Raw genomic sequence first — 27801 nt, forward strand, 5'->3', positions numbered from 1 at the left:
TAAGAAAAACAAAACCACGCCAATTCTGTAAAATAAAAGTATTCATCAGTGAAGGACATGACCAACGATTTAACTCTCAGGATGTTCATGGTGACACTGGTAATGATAGACAACAACTGGAAACAAATGTACAAGGGATTGGTTAAATCAATCATGGTACAACAATACAATGGGGCATTCAGAAGTGTTATTGTAAATGAAGAGATGACAATAGAGAAATAGGTCCATGATGTAAAAACGAAAAAAGGTGGTTTATAAAGTGGTACAATTCATTTTATTGTTAAAGTTATACACACAACCTAGAAGCCTACACACATGGGTGTTAAAAATGTTCTCTTTTTTTTAAAATTTGGGATGTTAAAATTTTTCTTTGTCCCTTATTTGTATTTTCTAGTTTTTAAAAACTGGTTACAATAAAAATGAATGACATTAATATTTTTAAGAGAAGAGATGGATTTTCATTTTTAAGGGACTTAGTTACACTAACATTCTACAACAGCATCCCTTTGTAGCTTCACCATTTTGGACTCTGAAAGGAAAAACTAATGAACTGTATGGTATCCTCTGGAGAGCAGGAAGGGGTCACTGCAGCATCTTGTACATTAATGCGGCAAAACTCTATTAGCATAAAACAAACAAACAAACAAACAAAACCTTCCTAGAAGACAAAGGCCCTGCAAGTATAGGGTGGAGACTCCCCACCGCTTAAAGCTATAGAGTTTTACAGTCTTTTAATGCCAAATGACTTCCACACAAAACCAAAACCAGTCAATATGATGCACAATTGGTAGGTGGAAGGACAGGAGAGAATTAAACACAGTGGTATTGGTGGGGGGAGAGGGAATGATTTTATTTTCTACTTCTTCCATTTCAAGGTAGAGAAGCTTCTGTTAGAATAACATTTCTGGCCTCTTTCTACCCCCTTACTTACTCCTCCCCATGGAAAGAGCTACAATTATTTTCTTGAGAGTTTAGACAACAATTTATAAGAACAAATTGGTGTTAAATGTAAATTTCAAGGTTGGTCCATTGTAACCACAGTTTAAAAACAATTTATCTGCCTGCCCATCCATCTATACATACTTAAAAATATATGCACGGGCACGAGATACGTGCTTAAGCAACACTTGCTCTCTGGCTAATCCAGGAGATTCGAAATCAAAAGACTTAGATAAGTAGGCTGTTCCGTAAGCGGAAGTTTCCATGTCTGTGCAAGAAAAGGATCTGCCAAAGGAAGGCACAGCAACACAAACGGGTCCTTAACAAATCCCCATTTCAATGTACAGGACCTCTCTCCATCTTGTGCCACACAGAGCTTCCGTCTGGTGAGCAGAAAACCATGCCAGCTCAATGAACTGTCACCAATTTCTGCATGTCATTGGGAGTACAGAAGGGACATCTATTAAAATCCTATCCATCTTTCTCCAACCAGCTCAAATGTCACCTCCTTCCTGAGCCTTCCCTCTTCCTCACCACAGCTGCAAATTACTTCTTGTCCTCGTAAGATTCTAAGCCCTTTGTTTCTATTCTACCACTCATTACATATGACTTTATGTAGAGTCTCGTGGGTACAGGTTCTTTCACTATCAGTAGATAATAAGCTTCTTGGTGGCAAGGTCCAAGTCACTGATTTTTATCTGAGCCATACTGTCAACACAGTGTCTTCCACAGTTATTCATTAGATGTGCACAGGACTAAAACTTTAGAACTTACATAAGTTTAAAAGCATCTTCCCTCCCCACCCCTTAATGCAAGCATTAGAGAATAGCCCTGAAGTTCCCCCTTAGAGACTTACTGGTGACCGCAGCAAACTTTAGCCCAAGGTATTTAATATTTTTGCCTTCCTCAGCTTTTAGCTTCATGTACATAATAGGGTAAGATATCACCCACCCACAGGAGCTAGCCTGATAAAACTCTCTAGAGCAGTGTCATCTAACAGAAATATAAAAACATATGTTGGGCTTCCCTGGTGGCGCAGTGGTTGAGAGTCCGCCTGCCGATGCAGGGGACGCGGGTTCGTGACCCGGTCCAGGAAGATCCCACATGCCGCAGAGCGGCTGGGCCCGTGAGCCATGGCCGCTGAGCCTGCGTGTCCGGAGCCTGTGCTCCGCAACGGGAGAGGCCACAGCAGTGAGAGGCCTGCGTACCGCAAAAAAAAAAAACCAAACAAAAAAACATGTTAACTTTATGTCAACTTTAAATTTTAACTTTATGCCAGCCACATATGTTAACTTTAAATTTTCTAGAAGCCATGTTAAGAAAAGTAAAAAGAAATAGGATGAAGTTAATTTTAATAATAGATTTTATTTAACCCAATATATCCAAAATGTTATCACTTCAACATGTAATCAATATTAAAAATTACTGAAATGCTTTATATTTTTTATCATACTAATTCTTTGAAATCCAGTGGGTATTTTCCACTTAGAGCATATCTCGATCCGTATCAGGCACTTCTTATTAGCTATAAAAGCTAGTTATTTAACCTCTCTTTACCTCAGGTTCCTCAATTTCAAAACGGGAATAACAATATTCACCTTATAGCACTGTACTGAAGTTTAATAATATGTGTAAAGGGCTTAGAACAGTACCTGGCAAATTGTAAGGACTCAATAAATATTAACTACCTGTAGGAAGTTAAATAAGTAGTTCTACATTCCACCCAGAATAACTCTGTGAGTTTCATTTCTCTTATCTGTAAAATAACATAACATGGCCCACTTTGTAAGGTAATTATGATAATTTGAGATAATGTGTGTAAAGAACTTCTTATGTTGTTGTTGTTATGACAATTTACAAACCTCATACCCTTCCAACCTTTGTGGTTCTATCAATAGCATTGTACCTTTGGATGTTCTTAATCCTCAGTAAAAGATACCTGTAATATTTTTAAAAATTAACTACTTTTATCATTAACATCCTCCATTTACTTTACGAAGGAACTGAGCATATGAAGAAACTAAGTATATTTCCTAAGTTCATAATGCAAATCAATGTTGGTTCTATTCCTTCAGGGTTTTTTTTTTTTTTTTTTTTTTTTTTTTGGTGGTACGAGGGCCTCTCACTGCTGTGGCCCCTCCCGTTGCGGAGCACAGGCTCCGGACACGCAGGCTCAGCGGCCATGGCTCACAGGCCCAGCCGCTTCGCAGCATGTGGGATCCTCCCGGACCGGGGCATGAACCCACGTCCCCTGCATCGGCAGGCGGACTCTCAACCACTGCGCCACCAGGGAAGCCCTATTCCCTTTTAAATACTCGTCTATTACAGTATGGTACTGGCCCAAAAACAGAAATATAGATCAATGGAACAGGATACAGAGCCCAGAGATAAACCCATGCACACATGGTCACCTTATCTTTGATAAAGGAGGCAAGAATAAACAGTGGAGAAAAGACAGCCTCTTCAATAAGTGGTGCTAGGAAAACTGGACAGCTACATGTAAAAGTATGAGATTAGATCACTCCCTAACACCATACACAAAAATAAGCTCAAAATGGATTAAAGATCTAAATGTAAGGCCAGAAACTATCAAACTCTTAGAGGAAAACAGGCAGAACACTCTACGACATAAATCACAGCAAGATCCTTTTTGACCCACCTCCTAGAGAAATGGAAATAAAAACAAAAATAAACAAATGGGACCTAATGAAACTTCAAAGCTTTTGCACAGCAAAGGAAACCATAAACAAGACCAAAAGACAACCCTCAGAATGGAAGAAAATATTTGCAAATGAAGCAACTGACAAAGGATTAATCTCCAAAATTTACAAGCAGCTCATGCAGCTCAATATCAAAAAACAAACAACCCAATCCAAAAATGGGCAGAAGACCTAAATAGACATTTCTCCAAAGAAGATATACAGATTGCCAACAAACACATGAAAGAATGCTCAACATCATTAATCATTAGAGAAATGCAAATCAAAACTACAATGAGATATCATCTCACACTGGTCAGAATGGCCATCATCAAAAAATCTAGAAACAATAAATGTTGGAGAGGGTGTGGAGAAAAGGGAACACTCTTGCTTTGCTGGTGGGAATGTAACTTGATACAGCCACTATGGAGAACAGTATGGAGGTTCCTTAAAAAACTACAAATAGAACTACCATATGACCCAGAAATCCCACTACTGGGCATATACCCTGAGAAAACCATAATTCAAAAAGAGTCATGTACCAAAATGTTCATTGCAGCTCTATTTACAATAGCCAGGACATGGAAACAACCTAAGTGCCCATCATCGGATGAATGGATAAAGAAGATGTGGCACACATATACAATGGAATATTACTCAGCCATAAAAAGAAATGAAATTGAGTTATTCATAGTAAGGTGGATGGACCTAGAGTCTGTCATACATAGTGAAGTAAGTCAGAAAGAGAAAAACAAATACTGTATGCTAACACATATATATGGAATCTAAGGGGGAAAAAAAGGTCATGAAGAGCCTAGGGGCAAGACGGGAATAAAGACACAGACCTACTAGAGAATGGACTTGAGGATATGGAGAGGGGGAAGGGTAAGCTGTGACAAAGTGAGAGAGTGGCATGGACACATATACACTACCAAACGTAAAATAGATAGCTAGGGGGAAGCAGCCCCATAGCACAGGGAGATCAGCTCTGTGCTTTGTGACCACCTAGAGGGGTGGGATAGGGAGGGTGGGAGGGAGGGAGATGCAAGAGGGAAGAGATATGGGAACATATGTATATGTATAACTGATTCACTTTGTTATAAAGCAGAAACTAACACACCCTTGTAAAGCAATTATACTCCAATAAAGATGTTAAATAAATAAATAAATAAATACTCGTCTATTAAACCATGCAGGGCAGCTGGGAGCAACGGAAAATCATATTTTTTACCCATTTAAAATTCCGAAGTGCTAGCCAAATGGAGCTTGGGAGTCAGTCCAAAAGGCAACATTTTTCAAAATGGTAGCTTAGAGAAATGCCATCCAGCTATATTATACTAACAGTCCTTTTACCCTACCACTTCCTTTAAGCTCCACCCCCCATTTGTGTAATATTGCATCCATGTTAATTGGTGGAGAAGTATAACTCCTTGAGTTTTACTCTGCAGTATTTTAGGTTATTTTTGTTGGTGAGGTTGAATATTCTTGCAAAAATCTGCAAAATGCCCAGCACCTAAGACTATCCAATCTTGACATACTTGATTGTGCTCTTCAGGAAAAGCAGCAACACAGAAGAGATGGCAGAACTGAAGGAACAATAGCCTAGAAATCAGGAGACCTGATTTCTGGCCCAGGGTTGATTAAATCACTATGTGACCTTGGGCAACGCAACTTAAACTCCTGAGCTATATCTCAGTTTAAGATAAGGTCACCTGCAGTATTCAGGATTAAGAATTAGAACACCAGAGCAATAACTGAAAACTGCATCAGGTCTTAGCATTCTTGTTTATCTCTCTTTAAGTGTTCTGGCAATAAGTTTCCCTTGAAAAAATGAGTATTGACAAAGTTTGGGAATAATTTCCTTTAGTATCCAAATAATTAGAATAGCTAGAAAAGCAAATAAGGGTCTTTTATCTGATATTTATGCTACTATCACTGGAATCCAAACAATCATCATTATCTTCCAAGGTTAAGAATTACAGGACATCAGCATAAATACAAAGGGGCATCAATGACCACCTCCATGGATCTCTCTCAACCCCAAATTCCCTGGTTTCTCAACTTCAGCACTGCTGACATCTTGGGTCAGATCATTCTTTGTTGTAGGGGGCTGACCTTTGCTGTGGGGGGCATTATAGGATATTTAGCAGTTTTTCTGACTTCTACCCACTAGATGCCAGTAACATCCCCCGCAGTTGTGAAAACCAGAAATGCCTCCAGACATTGAGGTGACCCTCAATTCCTTTGTAATTAAGCTTATACCGAGACCTGCAATTTTCAGTGTGTCATCTGCTTATGACACAGCTTCATTAATATGACACAGAGTGGGCTTCCCTGGTGGCGCAGTGGTTGAGAGTCCGCCTGCCGATGCAGGGGACACGGGTTCGTGCCCCGGTCCGGGAAGATCCCACATGCCACGGAGCAGCTAGGCCCATGAGCCATGGCCACTGAGCCTGTGCGTCCAGAGCCTGTGCTCCGCAACGGGAGAGGCCACAACAGTGAGAGGCCCGCGTACCGCAAAAAAAAAAAAAAAAAAAAAAAAAAAATGACATGGAGTAATCAACTTCCACTGGCAATCTGGATTCTCAAAAGGCATGACCTTACCAGTAAATTTGCGTTTAATAAACATACAGCGGAAAATACTTTTGTAAAGTGATCCATTACACTGCAGAGCTTATCCATATATCTTTTTCAGAGCCAAAACAATGTTTTCACACAAATAGTGATTCTGGTAGCTAATATTTTAGATTAAGATATTTAAGTTTTAGAGCCCATGATATTTTTCTTTAATGTTAGAACCCTGGCTTTAATTTACTGATCAAAGTTTCCAATAAACTATCCATCACTTTATTCTCCTCCAACAAATCCCCATGCTTCCTCTTACTCACCTAACCGCTCACAAGTTCTGGTTCCCAGTGACTGGGCCCTATACCCAGTCATCCACCTTTTCATCTAAAGTTTTGACAGAGGGTTATTCTACTTCTTTGGGATTAGAACTGGGAAGGAGTACTAATGAGAGCTTATCAGCCATAAAATAATAGGATCAACCAAACATATAAGGAATATCTTTAACGCAATGGGGACACAAAAATAAATACACATTAGACAATGAAAGAACCACAGAATAGAAACAACCACAGAAAGAATCACATCAACCACATGCCCAAAGTCATTCAGCTAACTCATTTGATAGGCTGATAGTAGAGCATTCAAGTTAAGGGTATTCAGACTGCAGTTATAGGTGAAAAAGTAGAGTTTAGAGCTAAGTTTATGGGTTTGTGACTCAACACCTGGAAGGTAGGACACCAACATGATAATGGTGGTTACCTCTAAGGAGGAGGTTGAAAGAGAACTTTCACTTTTTACTCACGATGCTTCTGTATTATTTTTTTAAGATAAACATGTAATCATGTGTTACTTCTATAATTAAAAACCAAAAGAGGTGAAGCCAGAAGAGAAGACAAAATTTCACAGGGAGAGAATATAAAGGGAGAAAAGGCAAAGGACACTCCCAAATATGGATATAATTAGGGGGCAGAAGGAAGCAACAGCAGGAGAGGCAGGCAGAAAGAGAACTAGCAGGGTACAACAACTCTGTGGCCAAGGGAGGGAAGTTTCAAAAAGGAACTGAACTGTCAACAGGACCAAAAAGGGAAAGGGGGAGAAAAATAAGATAGCAGAACAGAATTTAGATCTGAAAGAGGCTTCTTAAAAATCATAACCTTCTGCCTATATTTTGCCACTCAATCTTTGAGAAAATTGAGGCCCAGAAAGGTTAGGCTGCTTGCTAGATAGGTATTAGTAGCTAGAGGGCACAGCAAAGGGAGACCACAACATTTATGGATAGTCTAGCGAATGGGTCCAGTGGAAAGAAAGAAAAGATACCAGAAGAAAAGGGGGGATAATTGGATACATGCTACCTAGAATAGACAGGAAGAGATGGGACTGAAGACAGAAGCAGACAAAAATAATACAACTTTTCCTCTGAAGCAGCATAACTTGTTTCCTTTTTCATTTGGGTTGTTAGATTGGGAGGTCAGGGGACTCACTCAAAGTACTTGGGTTTCCCCAGAATTTCACCCTTGGCACCTTTCCCCTCTCAAACTATACACACACCCTAGACTCCATTTACCATCTTTATATGAAAGACTCCCAAATCTCTATTACACAGCCCAAACCCTCTCGTAAGCCCCAGACCTGGGGGAGATGAATCTCTACTTGGATACCTATAGGCATCCAAACCGGAATCTCTGTCTCCACAAGTCTACTCCTGCTCCAGTGCTCTTTGTCTCAGTGGAAGGCCCCACATGATGAATGATATTAGGCGAATAACTGAACATCACCTCTCATTATATCTTTGTAAGCAAGATGAAAAAAAAAACATTCACTGGATGACAATAAAGTTAGAGTCACAGCTGTTAGAGCAGCCTTACTCAGTAAGTGTCCCTTAATGTCTTAATGGTAAGTTGCACGTCTTCAATTAGCCTCATTCAGCTCTATGCCAAGTGTAGCAGTCACTTGTAGACCACCTCCAATCATTCGTACCTCCTGGTGTTCATGCCCTTGCCTTCAGTGTGGGTGGGACCTGTGAGTAGCTTCTAGCCAACAGAACACAGCAAGGATGATGGATGTCACTCCCATGATTATTATAATTCCTTCTTGCTGTGGTGACATAAAGACTTTATGGTTTGCTGGCCTTGAAGAACTAAGCTGCTATGTTGTAAAGTGCCTTTGGAGACGCCATGTGGCAGGGAACTACAGGTGGCCCCTAGGATCTGAAGGCCTCAATCCTACAACCAACTAAAGAACTAAATTCTGCCAACAGCCATGTAGGCTTGGAAGAAAACCCCAAGGCCTCAGATGAGACTTGTGGTCCCAACCAACACACTGATTGCAGCCTGAGAGACTGAGCAAAGGACCCAGCCAAGCCATGAAAGACTTGACTCACAGAAACTGTGAGATAATAAATGGGTATTGTTTTGAGCCGCGAAGTTTGTGGTAATTTATTATGCATCAATAGAAAACTAATACACCAAGCAAAATTTTATTAATTACTTGGATAAAGATATTCATAAAATATATATAATAATAATGCAAAAACTAACAAGACAAACAAATAAAAATTTAACTACATTAATGTTTAAGTAAAAGCCTAGATAGAAAGGTTTTTGTAAATAAAAATAATTAAAAAGAGAGAAAGAGACAGACAGACATAGACATACTTGGAGTAAGAAGTAGGCCTTAGGCTCATTACAAGCTCATAGTAAGATGTAGCTGCCAAAAACTCAATACTATTTGAGGCCATATTAATAAAGTATAATGGACAAAACAAAAGGAGGGCAGTCATATTGTACCATATGAACTGGTCAAATCAAATCAATAACTATTTCCCGGGTGCTTCTATTTAAGGCATTAGGAACATGTATGTTCCTGTCCCTCAAGTATTTTACACTCTATCTGGGGAGCTAAGATAAACATTTCAATAAGTTAAACCATAATAAAGATTTTAAGAAACAGTTTAAGACAATGATAGAAAAGATATTATAAGGTGGGCATTAGAATTCATCTGGCAGTTAGTTAAAGGCGGTAACAGAAGCAGAAGTTCAGAAGAGGGAGACAACACATCATTATCAATATTATGATTATTGTTTTGCTGATATAATATAAAAATGAATGTATTCAACACTGGGATTCAAGTTCACTTTACTGAGCACAAGCTCTCAAATTTTGAAAAGATGGAGGTAAAAAAATCCATTCAGACAAGCTGTGCTATTTCAGGGGCTTTTTAGTGACAGATAACACTACATTTTACAGGTGAGTAAATATTGGCAAAGGAGGGTTAAATAATTTGTTGATTATAACCCAGTAAGTCAACTGTACTGAGAAGCAGATTTCCTCTTAGTCTAGAATGCTAATGAAAACTCACATTACCTTTCTACATTACAATGGCTACTTTTGGTTAACAACGTTTTCACTAAATAATTTGAAATCCTGAGTTGTCCTTTACTCTTCTCCCTCCAAAGTTGACCAGTAATCAAGCTTTGTCATGTTTTCCTTTGTGATGGCTCTCACATTTATCCCTTCCTTTAATTCCCCCAAATTAACTTCTTATATCCAGGCCCTCACACTGTTCTACCTGAATCTCTTTCAGCGATCTCCTAACTAATCTCTGCAATTCCAGTATCTCCTTCCCATCTGCCTTACATAGTTCTAACCATGACATTCTCTGCAAAAAGCCCTTCAATTGCCCCCCCCCCCGCCCCCACTGCTTGCAGAATGAAGTATGGACCTTTTAGTTTGTGAGCCAGAGTTGGATTCAAGTCCTGGCTCTACCACGTCCTGCTATGTGACTTAAGAGCCTCGTTTTCCTTGTTTGTTAAATGAGGATACCAACTGCCTCATATGTCTTGGTTTTCCTGGATCAGTCTCTGTCTAGACTAATGCCATTTGATTAAAAGTGTCCTGGTTTTGACATTAAATCATTTGGTCAATAAAGGGTTGTTATGAGGATTTAATGAGACAATGCATATAACGCATATAACAGGCCTGGCATGACACTTTTTCTCATTTTCTCAAATGTACCTTGTACTTTGCTGCCTGAAATCATATCTCTAACATCAACAACTATAGAAGAACCTACCCCATACTACCCGGTCTACCTCAGGTGCCACCTCCTCACCTTTGCCTAACCCCTATGGTATTCTAAGCCTCTCTTATCATGTGTATCTAACACTAGCTTGGGTCACAGTTATTTCTACACGTTTTAACTTACTCAGAGATTAGCTGTGGGGAGGACAGTGTTTACTTCTGATTCCTCTTAGTCCCACTTGTGACACCTAGCAGTGTCTTTCACACAAAAGATACTCACTAAATTACTTAAATTTAGGAAGAATCCAGAATTTTGGCCACAAAATTCCATTTCACTTATCCATCAACTGTTTATTCAAGTCTTCTGCCTTCTTAACTGCCTTGAGATCGTTTCACTTCCTCATTAGTACCACAGCAAGGTCATTAGAGCCAGACTGCCTTGGATCTAGGCTCTATCAGTTACCAGTTAAAAATGCATGTTACAGGACTTCCCTGGTGGCACAGTGGTTAAGAATCCGCCTGCCGAGGCAGGGGACACGGGTTCGAGCCCTGGTCCAGGAAGATCCCACATGCCGTGGAGCAACTAAGCCCATGCGCCACAACTACTGAACCTGCGTTCTAGAGCCCATGAGCACAACTACTGAAGCCCACGTGCCTAGAGCCCATGTTCTGCAACAAGAGAAGCCACCACAATGAGAAGCCCACGCACCGCAATGAAGAGTAGCCCTCACTCGCCACAACTATAGGAAGCCCATATGCAGCAACGAAGACCCAGTGCAGCCAAAAATAAATAAATAAAATAAATTTATTTTTTTAATGCATGTAAGGCACTTGGAAGAAGCACACAGCAAGTACTGGATAAATGATAGCCGTTATTATTTGTTCTCTTCTCTTCCTCGACCTCAGTCAAATCAGAACACTTTACTATGGAGTTAGGCCTCTCAGCAACATTTTCTACACAGGGCAGTCAACTTCTGGCTCTCAGCAGATACAAAGTTCAGCCCATTTGTCGCTCAGGACCTTCTCTGTCTTTCTAGGATTTCTGTTTCTTGTCCCAGTTTCCCCCTCCTTTATGCCTAGTCCAAGGTGGGGCTGTTTCTTACAGCTTCTCTGATCACTAGCAAAGACAAGAATCTTCCTGTCTGGTTCTCTAAGCATAACTTCCAGGTCCAGGTTCAGGTTCAGTCTAAAGCCACACTCCAGGCAACTCCTCATGCTCTACGGTTTCACCAACCAGAAACATCTCTCAAAAGTTGCACTCTTTATGATTCCAGTCCTTCTACACCAATCTACAGCCTGAAATTGCTTAGCCTTTCTCACTCCAGCCTCTGCCACCTGCCCAATTACACATACAATTATACATCCTAGAGTAAAACATGTCTTGCTTCTTAACCCATTTTTAAGTCTTCTACCATCCATCACCTGGCTAAAATTCCAAATATTAGAGAACCAGGGTCAGTTAAGACTGGCTAGTGACTCACCTCTACGTGCACACAGTTGAGTGAAAGAAATATTCATTACACCAAATCAAGAGGACATTCAGCTAGAAATTCCATTTACCTCTTGTAGCTCAGGCAAAAGCCTTCTTTTGGTGGGGGAAGAGTGGGCTAAAATGAACCTGAAGCATTTGAGGATTTAATTTAATCAAAACTTTATTACGTAAATATAGTCAACTTAAATCTTCTCCGCTTCAAACTTAAGACCATACCTGCATTCCTCCTCGGGTCCTTAAGCAAAAAGCTCGAGAAACTGTAGCCTAGCATTCACTTACAATATTTAAACAAGTTGAACAAGAACAAGAACTATTTATCCAGACACTGAGACACGTAATTGTTTAATTGTGTCCTAAAATACAATTACTATGCAACTTAGGTATTAAAATACCCACAGATCAAAACTAATGACATAATTAAAATTGCTTCATCAAAAAAAAAAAAAAAAAAAAAAACCTGAGCTTCCCTGGTGGTGCAGTGGTTGAGAGTCCGCCTGCCAATGCAGGGGACACGGGTTCGTGCCCCGGTCCGGGAAGATCCCACATGCCGCGGAGCGGTTGGGCCCGTGAGTCATGGCCACTGAGCCTGCGCTCCGCAACAGGAGAGGCCACAACAGTGAGAGGCCCACGTCCCGCAAAAAAAAAAACAAAAAACAAAAAAAAAACTAACAAAATCCTGATTTTTACCTAATTTTATCTCACTTTCTTAGCATTAAGCTTTAAACAGAGCCACACCCACCCCACACCACCCCCCAAGCCTCCTGGTCATGATGATTCCCTGGTAGCTTTCTGAGGCCTTAGATTTGCCCAAACTCTGCCTCTGGTGCTTCAGACCTGACCTCTCACCTCAACCACTATTACACCTTTTATTTCTTAGTATAATAGTGTCAAGAAAAGAATTGTGTGGAATACAGGTTTTATTTAAAGTTTATTATTTAAAGGCATTATAGCTTGTTGTAAGCAAGTCAAGCAGTACAGAAAAGTGTCAAGTGAACATGAAAAAGCCCTAGCCATCCCTAATCCACAAGTAACAACTGATAATTGTTTCATGTGCATCATTCCAGAAAATGTCTATGCATATGTAAGTATATATATTTACAAAGTTAGATCTATCTATCCTATAACTCTCCCCTTCTTTATGCTGTACAGATGGGATCATACAATACCATTCTGCACCTTTCTTTTCCCACTTAAAATGTATCTCGGACATCAATCTCTGTCATTATATAGAGAGCTATCTCACTCTTCTTAATGAAATACATTCCATAGTGCGTATACACCGTTATTAATATAACCAGTCTCTCATGATGGACATCATGATTATCGACAGTGAAAAAATGGCAACAACGAGGCAACTAACATCTTTGTAACATATACTTTTGTGCAGTTCCTTTTTAGACTACATTCACCGGGACAAAAGGTGAATTTTACATTTTGATAAGGACTTCCAAGCTGCCCTCCAAATGGGCTCTAACAATTTATACTCCCACCAACACTGCACAGAGGGTGGGCTTTTTAAAATCAATCACCTGGTCTGAAGTTCCTGCAGCTCAAATAGGGAACTAAATATTTAACACAAAAATAGAAGCACAATGGGCTTCCCTGGTGGCGCAGTGGTTGAGAGTCTGCCTGCCGATGCAGGGGACACGGGTTCGTGCCCCAGTCCGGGAGGGTCCCACATGCCGCGAAGCAGCTGGGCCCGTGGGCCATGGCTGCTGGGCCTGTGCATCCGGAGCCTGTGCTCCATAACGGGAGAGGCCACAACAGTGAGAGGCCCGCGTACCGCAAAAAAAAAAAAAAAAAAAAATAGCAGCACACTGATGATTTTGTTACATCTTTTACTTTATTTAACACAGTCTAGAAAACCAGGTGCCATGGCTGGTGGCAGCCACACCTTGCTGTGATTAGCCTGATTAGCCTTGCCCCATCCAAATGCAAATTCAGAGGTACTGTTCCTCACAATTCATCCAGCTCTTCAATAACGAATTCTTTAGGCTCTTTAGGCTCGGAGATTTTATTGAGTGAATTCAGCACAGAAGAGAAACCTATACTTCTCCTGGCAACACAATTATCTCTAACACCAGAGAGATTTTGCTAGTTTAACAATTTGGGGTTTTTTTCCCCCAGTGGTAGTGAACATCTGTAAGCATCACTGCACAGAATCTAGTGAATCGCATCTAGAATAACACTTGTTTAACATTTTACATTTTGCAAAGCACTTTAGCATATCTTACCTTCTTTAATCTTCATGGCAATCGTGGCAGGAAGGCCAGGCAAGTATTACTCATTAAACAAAGACTCAATCACCCATAGTATGTGGCAGGCACTCTCTACTAGACAGCTGGTATGCAAAGGTGAACGAGACACTACCCTCTCCTTCACTGATATCCTGCCCTGTCCAATCTATCTGCAAAGCCTCCACACTGCACTTAGGATACTTCGTTACATGGCCTACAAAACCCTGTGTACCAGCCCCTGCCCACCCTTCCAATTTCTTTCTTTCTTTCTTTCTTTTTCCCTTTGGCTGTGCCACGCGGCTTGCAAGATCTTAGTTCCCTGACCAGGGATCAAACCTGTGCTCCCTGCAGTGGAATCGTGGAGTCTTAACCACTGGACCACCAAGGAAGTCCCCACTCTTCCAATTTCATCCCGTGCCCCTTTATACCTCCTTCACTATGGTACAGCCCCACTGGGCCATGCTAGGGAAGAATTCAGGTTCTTTCCACCTCAGGGATTTCCACTTTGTTTCCTCTGCCTGGGATGCTCTTCCCCCAACTCTTCACCTGGATGACTGCTGCTTATCTTTCAGTCTCAGCCGAACTTGTCACTTCCTCCCAGACCCTCCCTCCCAATAAATTATGTCTCATTTATTATTCTTTTTCAGAGGACATTATAGCACTCATGACACTTCACAATGAAATATTTCTGTATTTATTTGTTTGCATTCCAACTCCCCCATATGACTGTAAGACTTAGGAGAACAAGAATCATGACTTTTGTGGCCACTACTATACCCCCAGCACCCACCTAATGCAGTGCCTGGCACATGGCAGACACAAAAACAAAAGTACTAAACAAAAATAGTCAATGTCTTCAAGGGATATACAATATAGTGTGGAAACACACAAAGAGAGGAAAGGCGAATTTTACCAGAGGATGTGCAAGGTTTCAGGAAAGGCTATAGAGAAGAGATGACCTCTGAGCTGATAGCTGAAAGATAAGTAGACATTTGCCAGGAATGTGACCTACTGAAATGCTCTAGGCCACCAAAGGTGGACTGCACGTGGGGAAGAGCAAGAACCATGTGATGCCACACAGAATTTTGGCTTTGATATCTGGGTAGATGGTAGTTCAATTAATACAGCGAATGTAAGAAGAGGGGTTCTACTATTATTATTTATTACCAGGGTCCAGAACCCAAGGAAAACAAGCCCTTGGCAGAGTTGGGCATTTGGACGGTGGCCATTCCCCTGCCAACCTGCTTCTCATCACTCTCAAACTAAACAGGAAAGATCATGATTTCAACCTGGGAATATTCAGTGCTTAGTCATAGGTGGCCACACAGCAGGCCAGGCCAAGGAAGGGCAGTGGAAGGACCATAAGACCCAGTACAGACAGGGCCAGGGGGCTCCTCTATATCTGAACACTTTTTATGGCCAGGAGATGTCAGTGATGTAATTTAGTGTGCTTATCTTTTTGTGTGGGGGCCAGAAGAAAAGAAGAGGTGGGGAAAAAAGGAAAAAAAAAATTTCAGTGCCCAGAATATCTCACACACCTGATAACATCTATTTCATTGCCACTAGATCGTCCCTGTCCTGGATTTATTTCTATGTTGCAATTTCTGTGATGCTCTTCATGGAAGTAGTCAGGGCAGAAATCCTAAATAAATACAATAAAATGCTACCTCACCCCTGAATGGTATTGGGTTGAAAAGCATGAAAATATGTCATTACTACGGGGGTTACTTCATCCTATTAACTCCTCAACAGCTTCTCTGGTCTGACCACAGGGCTATAAATACCTGCGTGTTAACAGAAGGTAGGAAGAAGAAGAATCTGGCATTTGTTGCCACCCATAGTGCCCCCCTCCCCCTGCCCCACCACACACAGAACAGCGTTACATGAAACAGGAAGCTCTGAATCATAATCCCGGTTAAAACCTAAGGAACCTATAGTTTATTTCAAAAATGCTAACAGAGGCACAGGAAAAAGAAAAACACATCCTGGAAACCTCAATGACAAAACAATGCTTTGGGGGAAAAAACCCTAAACTTTCCAAAGCAGCAATAAAGTAGGAAAAGCAATAGTAGGGAAAGACTAACAATTATAGAAAATTATAAAATAGTCAAGCCTGGGGGAATGGGGGGCAGTGTAATGCAGTAGAGCTAACAGACTGGCATTCCCACGAGACAGCTGTATGACCCAGAATGAGTCTCCCTGGGCCTCAGTTTCTTCCTTTGCAAGATGAGACACTGGAAACAGATCACCTCAAAAGATCCTTTCCAGTTGAAAGATGAAAACTCTAATTCAAAAAGATACATGCACCCCAACGCTCACAGAAGCACTGTTTACAATAGCCAAGACACACAAGTAACCTAAGTGTGCATCAACAGATGCATGGATAAAGAAATACACACACACACACACACACAAACACACACACAAATATTACTCAGCCATAAAAAAGAATGAAATAAAGCCATTTGCAGCAACATGGATGGACCTAGAGATTATCATACTAAGTGAAGTAAGTCAAAGACAAATATTATATGATATCACTTATTTGTGGAATCTAAAAAATAATACAAATCAACTTATTTACAAAACAGACTCACAGACACAGAAAACAAACTTACAGTTACCAAAGAGGGGGGGATAAATTAGGAGTATGGGATTAATAGATATATGCTACTATATATAAAATAGATAAACAATAAGGATTTACCGTATGGTGCAAGGAACTATATTCAATATCTTATAATAACCTATAATGGAAAAGAATCTGACGCTGTATACCTGAAACTAACACAATAATGTAAATCCACTATAGTTAAATAGAAAATAAAATAAAATAAAATGTGGGGGGGCTTCCCTGGTGGTGCAGTGGTTAAGAATCCGCCTGCCAATGCAGGGGACACAGGTTCGAGCCCTGGCCCGGAAAGATCCCACATGCCGCGGAGCAACTAAGCCTGTGCACCGCAACTACTGAGCCTGCACTCTAGAGCCCACATGCCACAGCTACTGAGCCCACGTGCCACAACTACTGAAGCCTGCGCACCTAGAGCCCGTGCTCTGCAATAAGAGAAGCCACTGCAATGGAAGCCTGTGCACCGCAACGAAGAGTAGCCCCCCGCTCGCCGCAACCAGAGAAAGCCTGCATGCGGCAACGAAGACCCAACACAGCCAAAAATAAAAATAAATTAATTAATTTAATAAAATAAAATAAAATGTGGGGGAACTTTTCATTATAAATGAATTCTAGCTTCAAAAAAGAGGGATGATAAAATTAGAAAAATTATCATTTTTCAACAATTCAGGTAAAGATTGCCAATTAATGCTAAAATTACTGGATGAATGATTTGGGAAACAGGATATTCACAAGGTCTTAAAGTACCATACCATAGATTTTTTAGTTAATTATCTATGAAAAACAGAACCTCAGCAATGAAGAGATATGGCAGACACCTCCTTAATAAGCGATTACCTTAGCATCACCAATAATGGGATAAACTGACATTACATGTCTTCAACCAAAATGTAATGCAGTGGGACATACACAACATCATCTATGTAATTTTCTTGCCAAAAGCACAGAACTGGAATCTAATCTCAAGAAAACAATCACACAAAGCCAGACTGAGGAATGTTTTACATGACAACTGTCCTGGACTCTTCAAAACTGTCAATGTATTGAAACAAACAAAGGAAAAGGAACAGGGGATTAAAGGGAGAGATAATCAAATACCTCCTCCTTGATTGGATACTAAATGCCCCCTCAAGAAATGCTATAAAAGATATTTTAGGATAATTGAGAAAAATGTAATTATAGGCTATAAACTAGATAAAATTATTGTATAGATGATAATTCCCCGCGTGTGAACACTATTATTGTTATGTAGGAGAAAGTCCTTGTTCCCCTGTTCTTTTTTTAATTAAAATTTTATATTGAGGTAAAAACTTTATTTGTAGATTCACATGCAATTGTAAATAGTACAGAGTAAGGCCATATACCCCCTGAAGTATGATTATTATTAACCCCATTCTACAGATGAAGAGGGTGAGGCCCACAGATGAAATAACTTGCCCATAGCTATCAGTGACACAGCCAGGATACAAACCCAGGGAGTCTGTCTCCAGAGACTACACTTGACCCCAGAGGAGACAATTGAGGCTTTTGGAGCTTAGGGAACTCTGGCTACCAACTGGCAGAGCTGGGTTCAGATCCAGGTGTATCGGATTCCAAGGCCCATGTTCCTTCCACAGTGTACGCTTGGGAAGGAATGACTGGCTCTTACAGAAAAAATTTCTGAAAGACTGGTTTTAGTTACCCCCTATTCAACGTTTTTCATCATAATCCTTCTCCCCCGCCCCCATTCTGCCCCGCTGAGGAGTTGTGGAAGGGCAATAATGCAGAGAGACAAAGAAGTCATTTCTTGTACCTGTCGGAGATGAGACACACAGATACTAACGTTTTGATCAACAGAACAGAACCAGATGGCTTTTCCTAGGTGATGGTGGTCCAACTATCAAGCCACACAGCCATCTAGATTTCACACTGAAGTTCTGTTATCAACTCACTGACTGCTTTGTGATGCTCCCCTCGGCCCCCAAGTGTTAGCTAAATCACCAGAGTGTTTACAAATACACTGTGATGTGCTTAAAAAAAAACTGCAAAGTTGAAACTTACTTCCTTTGGATCTGAAGCCAACAGAACAGTTTCTCATTGCAACTGTTTTATTTTCACCCTTACCTGACATACTTTGCCACTCCACCTTATTATGTAACTTCCACACTAAATTAAGTGTAATTTCTCCATTTTTGTACACTTTCCCTGTCCCCAATCTCACTCTCAAAAGAGTTTTTGGAGTCAGTAGGAGAGACAGCTAAAAGTTACAAGAGTACTTGAGGAAGTATTAGTAGCAAAAAACTGCTCTAACCAAACCCTCAGGAGTTTGGTTGTTTTTTTTCCTTTAATTTGGAGGCAGGGGGGCACAGAGAGGCTGAAACAGTTGTACAGAAGCCCACACAATTCACTCTTTGTTGGAGGCACTGCTATTTTATACCTCACTTCCAAATTATTAAAAGTAATACATTTATTACATAAAATTTGGAAAGTAAAAATAAAAGGGAAAAAATATAAATGCATCCTACTACCTAGGGATAGCCATGTCAACAACTTTGGATAATTCCCATCTATTCTGTATTTATTGTCACATTCATAGGTATTTTCTTTTTTGAAATATATTAGATTTGGTTTTTACTGCAGAGCACACATAGCAGGGCAAAGTGCTACACACACAACTACAAATCATTTTGGGGAAAAAAAGCTGTAAAAAAATAAAACTGCAACTGCTTTAGTTATGCAGTCCCAACTTGAGGGATCCACGCTGGCAAAGGTGGATATATATATTCACAGGTATATACATAACATGTAAAGACCGAGATATACACAAAGCCCCACTTAAATTGAAGACAGAAAAGGAATAATCCCAATACTCTTCCATTATGTCATGAAGATTTTCCTCAGCATTGGTCTGGATTTTTAATCTGTGGACCTGCCATAATTTACTAACATTCCCCTACTATGGAAATTGTCTTCAGTTTTTCACCACTTATAAATACCTTAGTATATAAAGCTGTGTACATATATCTGATATTTCCTTCAGAAATTATACCTTTAAAAATTAACAAGGAACCCATGTTATGTACAGAAAAAATGGAAGATACAAATAAGTAAAAATAAAGTCAACCGTAATTTCTTTTTAAAATACTCGTGTGTCTATCCTCTTAGACTTTTCTTTGTACAAAACATACATGGACACACCACATATATTAATATGGGACCATACTATTAATAAGAAAAAGTAACAGTTACTAATAATAGTTATCATGTATTAAGTACTTACCACATGCCAGGCACCGTGATTTTCTGATTTAATCCTTTCAACCATCCTATATATTAGCTCAGCAGTTCCCTAACTTGTCTGCACACTGGAGTCACCAGGGGCTTCAAAATTCCCGGAGTGCTGCATCTCATTCCCAGAGATTCAGATTTAATCGGCCTGTGTGAGGCCTGGGCTTGGGTGGGCTTAAAAGATCCCCAGGTGATCCTAATGGACGTACAAGTTAAGAACTGTTAGGTTCGCTGCTATTTTATCCCTCTTTTAACAGATGTGGAAGTTTGAGGAACACTAAGGTAAGTAACTTCACAAAACCACGAAGCTCATAAAGCTGGGATTTCCATCCAGCTCTTAAGCCCAGAGGCCACACTGTTAACTACTGATAATTTGGGATGTGCTTCCCAACCCCACCATTTAACACCATATCATGAACCTATTTCTACGTTAATAAGTATAATAACTCCACAGTATCATTTTTAGTAACTATAGTATTGCATTGTATCAATGCATCAGAATGCAAGTGTTATCAATTTTCCCTAGTATAGAAAATGCTGCAATCGATATCCTTATTGATACATCTTTGTGCACATCCTTCATTATTTCCTTAGGATGAGTTCCAAGAAAAGGAATTGCAGGGTGAAAAGGTAAACACGGTTTTTAAAGCTTTTGATGAATATTGCCAAATTGACATCCCCACCAGAAGTGTATGCAAATGCCTGCTCCCTCGGGTCCTTGCCAAAGCTGCGTTTTGTCATTCCTTTTCAATCACTGCAAATTATATTGGAGAAAATAGTATGCTATTTTAATTCCCCCTTTCTTTGACTACTACTGAGATAGAACATTTTTTCATGTTTATTGGCCATTTGGATTTCTGAGTATGTATTTTCCTACTCCCATGCTTTGCACATTTTTTCTAGTAAAATACTTGTATTTTTCTCACTGAGCTGTTAAGTCTTTACATATTAAGGATAATGAGTCTTTTTGCAACTGTTTCCAGTTTTCTCATTAATTTTATGGTTTTGTGCAGAAATTTTAAATTTTCACACAGTTAAAACTGTATTATTCTACCTTTCATATTATGCATACAAAGATCTTCCCTATCCCACGATTATATGAGTATTCTGTATTTTTTCAGTTTCTTTATAATTTTTTTTTAACTTTTAATTCTTTAATGCAGCAGTTCCCAAACAGGATTACACATCAGAATTGCTTACAGCACTTCTTTAAATGCTCAGGTCTTAAGACTGAATCACAACTGGGGGGGATGAGAACTGAGCAGGAATTTTTTTTTAACATCTTTATTGGAGTATAATTGCTTTACAATGGTGTGTTAGTTTCTTCTTTATAACAAAGTGAATCCGCTATACGTATACATATATCCCCATATCTCCTCCCGCTGCGTCTCCCTCCCACCCTCCCTATCCCACCCCTCTAGGTGGACACAAAGCACCGAGCTGATCTCCCTGTGCTACGTGGCTGCTTCCCACTAGCTATCTATTTTACATTTGGTAGTATTTATAACTTCATGCCACTCTCACTTCGTCCCAGCTTACCCTTCCCCCTCCCTGTGTCCTCAAGTCCATTCTCTACGTCTGTGTCTTTATTCCTGTCCTGCCCCTAGGTTCTTCAGAACCATATATATATATTTTTTTATTTATTTAGATTCCATATATATGTGTCAGCATACGGTATTTGTTTTTCTCTTTATGACTTACTTCACTCTGTATGACAGACTCTAGGTCCATCCATCTCACTACAAATAACTCAATTTCGTTTCTTTTTATGGCTGAGTAATATTGCACTGTATATATGTGCCACACCTTCTTTATCCATTCATCTGTCAATGGACACTTAGGTTGCTTCCATGTCCTGGCTATTGTAAATAGAGCTGAGCAGGAATATTTTTAAAAGGCAATTCCGATGCACCAGCCTCCTTTATTAAGAAACCCTATTTTAATCCTTCTAAATTTACGTTGGTGTCATTTTTCCAAGTTACTTCAGCACATTTGTTAAATAAAGCATTTCATAAGCTTGAAATTCTACTTTTATCCTCGTTGGTAAGTTCCGTGAGAGCAGAGCCCACACCTGTTTTTACTGACCACTGCATCTCTAGAGCTCAGCACAGTGCCTGGTGCACAACTGGTGCTTGATGTTAATTGAATAAATAAATGAGATCTGACAACACAAGTCTCCACTCTCATCCCGCCCTAAACTGGCTAGTATTCTCTTCAATATTTCCTTGACCATTAGACCAATGAAACCGATGTTATTAATGATGACCCTGAGTTATCAAAGATATTAAATTATGCCCAGTACACTCTGTTTAAAATGGCCAGGAAATGTCTTAGAGGACTCCATCAAACGAAGTCAAAAATAATAATGTTGGCCATGTTAAAGAGGCATGGGAATTCGGATCCAATTCTCCATGAAGGAACTAGACAGGACTGACCCAAGAGACTAACGACACTTGGCTTCCTCTAGCTTTTAGAGTTCCTCTACTAGATCCAGAGATTGACTCAGAGCTCCCTTGAGCTGGGGACAGACCCACACATTCCCTCTTCCACAAGTCCATGGAAAGAAAATTGGAATAGGGAATCAGGAGGCCTGGGTTTTAGTCCTATCACTACTATTAACCTGTTTTGACTGTGGGTATGTCACTTAACCTCTAGGGGTTGGGCTAGATGTTTTCTAAGGATCTCTTCATATCTAAACCTCTACATAAAGACCCAAACAGATGACTACAGGGCAGGCCTTCCAAGGACAACCTGAAATTCCCTCCACAGAACAGGGTGCCAGGCCCACTCCAGGCTATAGCAAATAATAATGACAGCAGTAGAAGTAGTAGTAGTAACAATAACAGCTATTGCTAAATTTTACTAAGCACTTATATGATAGACAATATTCTAAATGTCTTACTACTAATAATAATGGCACACATTTATATGACACTTACTATGTTCCAAGTGTTTTGTTTAATATTAACTAATCATCACAACAGCCTTATAAGGTGAGTTCTATTGTTATCCCCATTTTACAAAAGAGAAAACTGAGACAGAAAGATTAAGGGACTTGCCCAAGGTCTCACAGCTACCAAGTGACAGAACCAACGGAGTTGAACCTAGACCCATACTTTTAACTACTCTACCATACTGCCACCCAAACTATCATTGTACTATGCTTGTCACTTCAGAGGTTGCAGAAAACAAGGAATGATTGCAGTTATTTCTGTGGAATACTCCCCTCTTCACTAATGCTAGGAAAATTGTTTTCCTCCAATGTAATCTTAAGCAGATCGGATTTCAGGGCCTGAGATAGCAAAATATATTACTTATTAAGAAATTATGACATTTTTATTAAGAATTGTTATCCATTAAAATGTTTTTATTATAAATCATTAACTACTGATGACATTTCCATCAAAAAGAGAGAAAACACACAAGCTCTTTATGCATCATTAGGAAACTTTAGCTCCCCACTTACACAAACTCTAATTCTATACTTTCAGGACTGTCTTTTAAACATTGACCCGACAGCTCACAGGTGTCTCAAACAAAACAGGCCAAACCAAATGCTGCACAGTAACTTCCCACAGTCCCCATGCCCCTCTCATTACCTCCCATGTTCCCCATCTCAGTGAACGGCACCACCGGCCCCAGGCACCCAAACTGGCTGTCAACCCAGGCTCGGTGTCTCCCTGCATCTAGTCACAGGACGTTTCTAGAATTCATCCCATTCTCTCTATCCTTGCTGCCCCTGCTTCTTCTCAGACCCTCACCATCTCTTCCCTAAACCACTATAACAGAAACCTCCCAACTGCCTCTTGGCTTTCATTCTCTCCGGCTCCAACCCCACCTCAACATTGCTGCCAAAGTAATCTTTCTAAAACAAAATCTGATTATGTTACTTCCCTGTTTAGAATCTTTGTCTTCGGGATAAAGTGTAAAATCCTTCCTAGGACATACAAGGTTCTTTGTTATCCAGCCTCCTACTACCTTCCCTGCTTCATCTGAGGTCGTGGCCCACACATCTCACACGAGTCCAACAGAGCAACTTGGAAGTTCCCAAACAGTGCTTCTCTGTCTGCCCAGAATGCAATTCTCTCAGTTGCCCATCTGGCAAACTCCCACTCATTTTTTTTTAGCCCAGCTCAAAACTCACAGTTCATCATGCTTTTCTCTGGACGTCCATCACATTTTGCATCTCTCCCTATTATAACACTTATTCAACCTGACACAATTATTTGTTTGTATGTTTGTCTCCCCCATAAGACAAGGAACCCTCTAGGGTTCTGCATCTTACTCATCTCTGTATTCTACTTGTTGAATGAAAGAATGTCTCAGGATTTAAACAAGAATATTCAAACTCCTCCTGATAAATGCCCATTGTGTGAGTCAAAGCAGGGATACAGGCCGAATCTCACATCAAAAAGTATCTTTAAATTGACAACCCTCACACATCAAAAATTCTTCTTACGGCTGTAACCAACTGGAGACGGTTTTAAAAGATACATTAGACCACCAACAAACCTACCTATTGAATATTTATGGACATTCAAGCTCCTTTCATTCTACTGCATATAAGTGGCCCTTAACCTTCTGTGGGTCACAGACCAATTTGGGTAGTGTTTGTCTACCATTTCTTAAACCCACATTCCCTTCTGATAAACATAAAAATCCCACACACCCCTGGAGATTCTGATACTCTCCCAAAGGGCACCATCCCCAACCCCACCAAAATAAAAAGTAACTTTATATGTGGTAAGAATTCACAGGTTCACAAGAGATATAGTCTATCAGGCAAGACATCACTGAGCTTTGCTCTCAAGTCATTCCATAATATTAAAATAGGCATTTCCCTTCTATCACCAAATATAATCATTATAACGCTAAATATGCTTTCAAGTCTTTACTGCGAAGAGGAAGTCAAGGAGGTGCTGACATCTGTCTCCCCGACCTTTGAAAACCTTATGATAGAAATTTGCCGGAACCAAATAAAAAACAGAAATATGAAAAGATATCCTCCATCTCTTCACCTACAACCCCCACGAGCACACGTTAAAATGAAGGGAGTTCTTTGAAAATGCTCCTGGCACTACATTTTCCCGCTACTCCTACCCCCCCAAACACACACCCCCCTCCACCCCTACTTTAAAATAATCTGAACTTCCAGCTAGCAGCAACTCCTTTTAAACCAATATGCTTTGTCCTGGCGAAGACAAAGGGTTAAATTAAAGAAACCGCTGCCTGGCTGCCTGCCACTGGCTTGGAGGGTTGGGCTGGGATAGAGAATAGAGGAGGAAAAACCAGTTGAAGGCATAAGTGCTAACTTCTTACCCTGCCACATGGCCATCTTGATCCTATTCTCTCCCACGCTGGGGTCACAGGCTCAGAGTTTCCCGGACCCCCCAGTTTTGTAGGGAGACTCGACTGGGATGTAGATGGAACAGCAGCTGTGTCGTCTCGTTTTCTGCAAGATGCTCAAGCCCAGAACCTGAAAATATCAACAGGAAAACAAATACCTAAATGAAAAACATTCAAATCCTTGAAAATCATCTCCTGTCCCTCTCTGGACCTCTCTTTCAAAGATAAGCAGACATGGACAGTGTTAGGTTTCCACCTAAGCAACAAGATCTCACCAAAAAAAAAAAATGGGGAGATCTGGAGTCAGTTAATATTGCCCTTGAGTGCTGTCCAATTCTGCATGAATCACTGGATCTTCACTAAGTGGGTTTCAGAATCTCAAAGGATGGGTGGTTGGATGAGATAACCATTAAGTGTCTCTCCTATCTCAAAGTTCCACACTTTGGGGGAATGAAGAACAGCATAATATCCGATGCCCTCCCCAACCTCCCCAAAACACCCAACTCTGCAACAAAAATATTTGTAGAAAGGAGAGGAAATTTTGTGACTAAAAGTTTTAAAACAGATCTCGTATAGGAAAAGAAAAGAAGGCATAATAAAAACTGAAGAGCGATGCCCTCGAGGTCGTGGTGCTTCCTCTCCGCTTCATTATATTTTCCCACATTTTGCCAATGTCCTGTAGAGAGCATAGACTGCTTTTAAAATCAGGAAAGAAAAGAACCAAAGGAAAAGAAAAATGTAAAAAAAAAGAATACTAATTTAAGTAAAACCAAATTAATTCAGATAATTCCTATTTTTAAAATGTCAAATTCAGTCTTAGGACAGTACTACTTGGAAGGATATGAAAGGCGCTAGGAATGGGAGAAAAAAATGAAAGGCCTGACTACTTCATTTGATTCAGAAGGTGAATATATTAAATGCTTTTCTTGTCCATTTAAACAAGTTCTTCATTAAGTCTTCCTTTTGTAGCATACAAGCCAATCTGCTTTTTCTAAGAAAAAGTCCTCACCTTTTTGACCTGGGGAACTTCAAAGCAGATTGCTATTTCCATAGCTTTCATACAAGCAACACCTCCACCCCTTAAGTGAAAACGCTAACGTATACATACTGAAGACTAATACGAACTTGAGAGCCATCATTTTGGCCTTTTTTAAATACCTTTTTTTAAAGGACTAAAGTGTGAATGTGTACACTAATCCCAAAAAGCCGATAGAGAAAAGACAACGCTTTGGATAAGGAAAGGCTTGTGAAGTCCAAGAAAACTAGGAACTCACAAAGTCCCAGGATGAATTCACCAGGAAAAAGCGCTCTGATGACTTATCTGGCACCCAGGACAGTTTGTTTTGGTTTGCCTTTTTTTCCCTCTTATTTAGCGCGCAGTTAAATAGTACTGCTCCGCGCCTCGTGGGACCAGGAGAATTTAACATCTCCGTAGTCAAACCCGGGTAGTTGCTAATAAATGTATGAAGCGTTCATAAAGCAGATTCTTACTGGCTTTTTGTACTCCACACTTCTGGATTTCCCTCACTTATTCGGGGTAGCTTACACTGACGTTATCACACGGGCACACGTACAACTTCACTTGGCACTCCTGGAAACTGATTTGCTCTGAAATATTAATAAAGTACACGCGCATCAATGTGAAGGTAAAGTTTTGCCCTTGGGGTGGGTGAAGGCGCTCAAGCGCAAGCCTGTAAAGTCTAGAGAGAACCAGCTCCCCGCGTTAAGTGGGAAAAGGAAAACGGAGCAACTACTTTTCCGAGAGTGTGGACTCGGCTTCGCTACGACCCACACGAACCTGCCAGTCCAGAGCAGGATGGATAAGAATGGGGCCTCGACAGGGCTTTACCAGCCAAAGCCACCCTGCCCCAGTCCTGGAAAGGGGACGCCTGCAGCTAACCTCCCCCATTCAAAAGCGGGGCGGGCTTGGCGCGGCTCCGCTAGGAAACTTCGCTGGGACAGCGCAGGGACCCTGGCTCGGAGAATAGGGCTGGGCTCCCTGGAAGATGCCGCCCTGCACTGGCTAGAACTGGCCGGTGTAACTCCTCCGAGTGCCAAGCAGCAGCGGCCGGGCACGGGGAACCCCCATCTCCCGGGTACGGAGCCAGCGGGGGAGCGCTTCCCCTGTGTCGCTGAGCCCAAGCGAGTGCTCCGGAGGTGGGCCGGGGGCCAGCGGCCCGCCAAGGACCTGCTGGGGTAGGAACAGCCCATTCGTCTTTACCTGTCGCCGAGGTCCGGAGCGGCAGAGCCCGTGCCCGCCGCCGGCGGGCCGAGCGCTCAGTCGGCTCTGGCGTCCGGGACACTAAGTTGAGCTAGCGCCCCACGTAGCCTGCAGAGCTTCATTCACAGCCCAGCCGGGAGGAGGGGGAACGGAGCGGGCGCGCGGCTCATGTGACAGACGCCTCGCAAGGATCTGCCAAGCACGGCCGCTGCCTGCGCGTGCGCGCCCCGTCCAGCCCTCTCCCCACACCTCTGCCGAAGCGCGGAGGAGGTGATGCCTGCCCAGGAGGCAGCAGGGCGGGGAGATCCGCGGAGAAGGCGGTGCTCAGAGGAGTTTCCGCGCGCGCAGCCGCAATAGGTCGGCCCTGCTCGCTGCCATATTTA

General features: G+C 41.1%; 1 protein-coding gene across 1 annotated transcript in view; it reads right to left on the reverse strand.

Annotated features, from left to right (window-relative positions):
- CLCN5 (chloride voltage-gated channel 5) overlaps window positions 1–27547 on the reverse strand; it is a 159526-nt gene extending 131979 nt beyond the window's left edge. The window contains exons 1-2 of the mRNA XM_060002985.1: window positions 27419–27547; window positions 25171–25327 (exon numbers count right to left, since the gene is read on the reverse strand). Coding sequence (XP_059858968.1) covers window positions 25171–25186 — 16 coding nt within the window. The 5' untranslated portion in view covers window positions 25187–25327; window positions 27419–27547. The remainder of the gene's footprint in view (window positions 1–25170; window positions 25328–27418) is intronic.
- Between the last annotated feature and the right edge of the window lie 254 nt (window positions 27548–27801).

The sequence above is a fragment of the Delphinus delphis genome, chromosome X (genome assembly GCF_949987515.2).
Source record: "Delphinus delphis chromosome X, mDelDel1.2, whole genome shotgun sequence".
In the NCBI taxonomy this organism is placed as follows: Eukaryota; Metazoa; Chordata; class Mammalia; order Artiodactyla; family Delphinidae; genus Delphinus; species Delphinus delphis.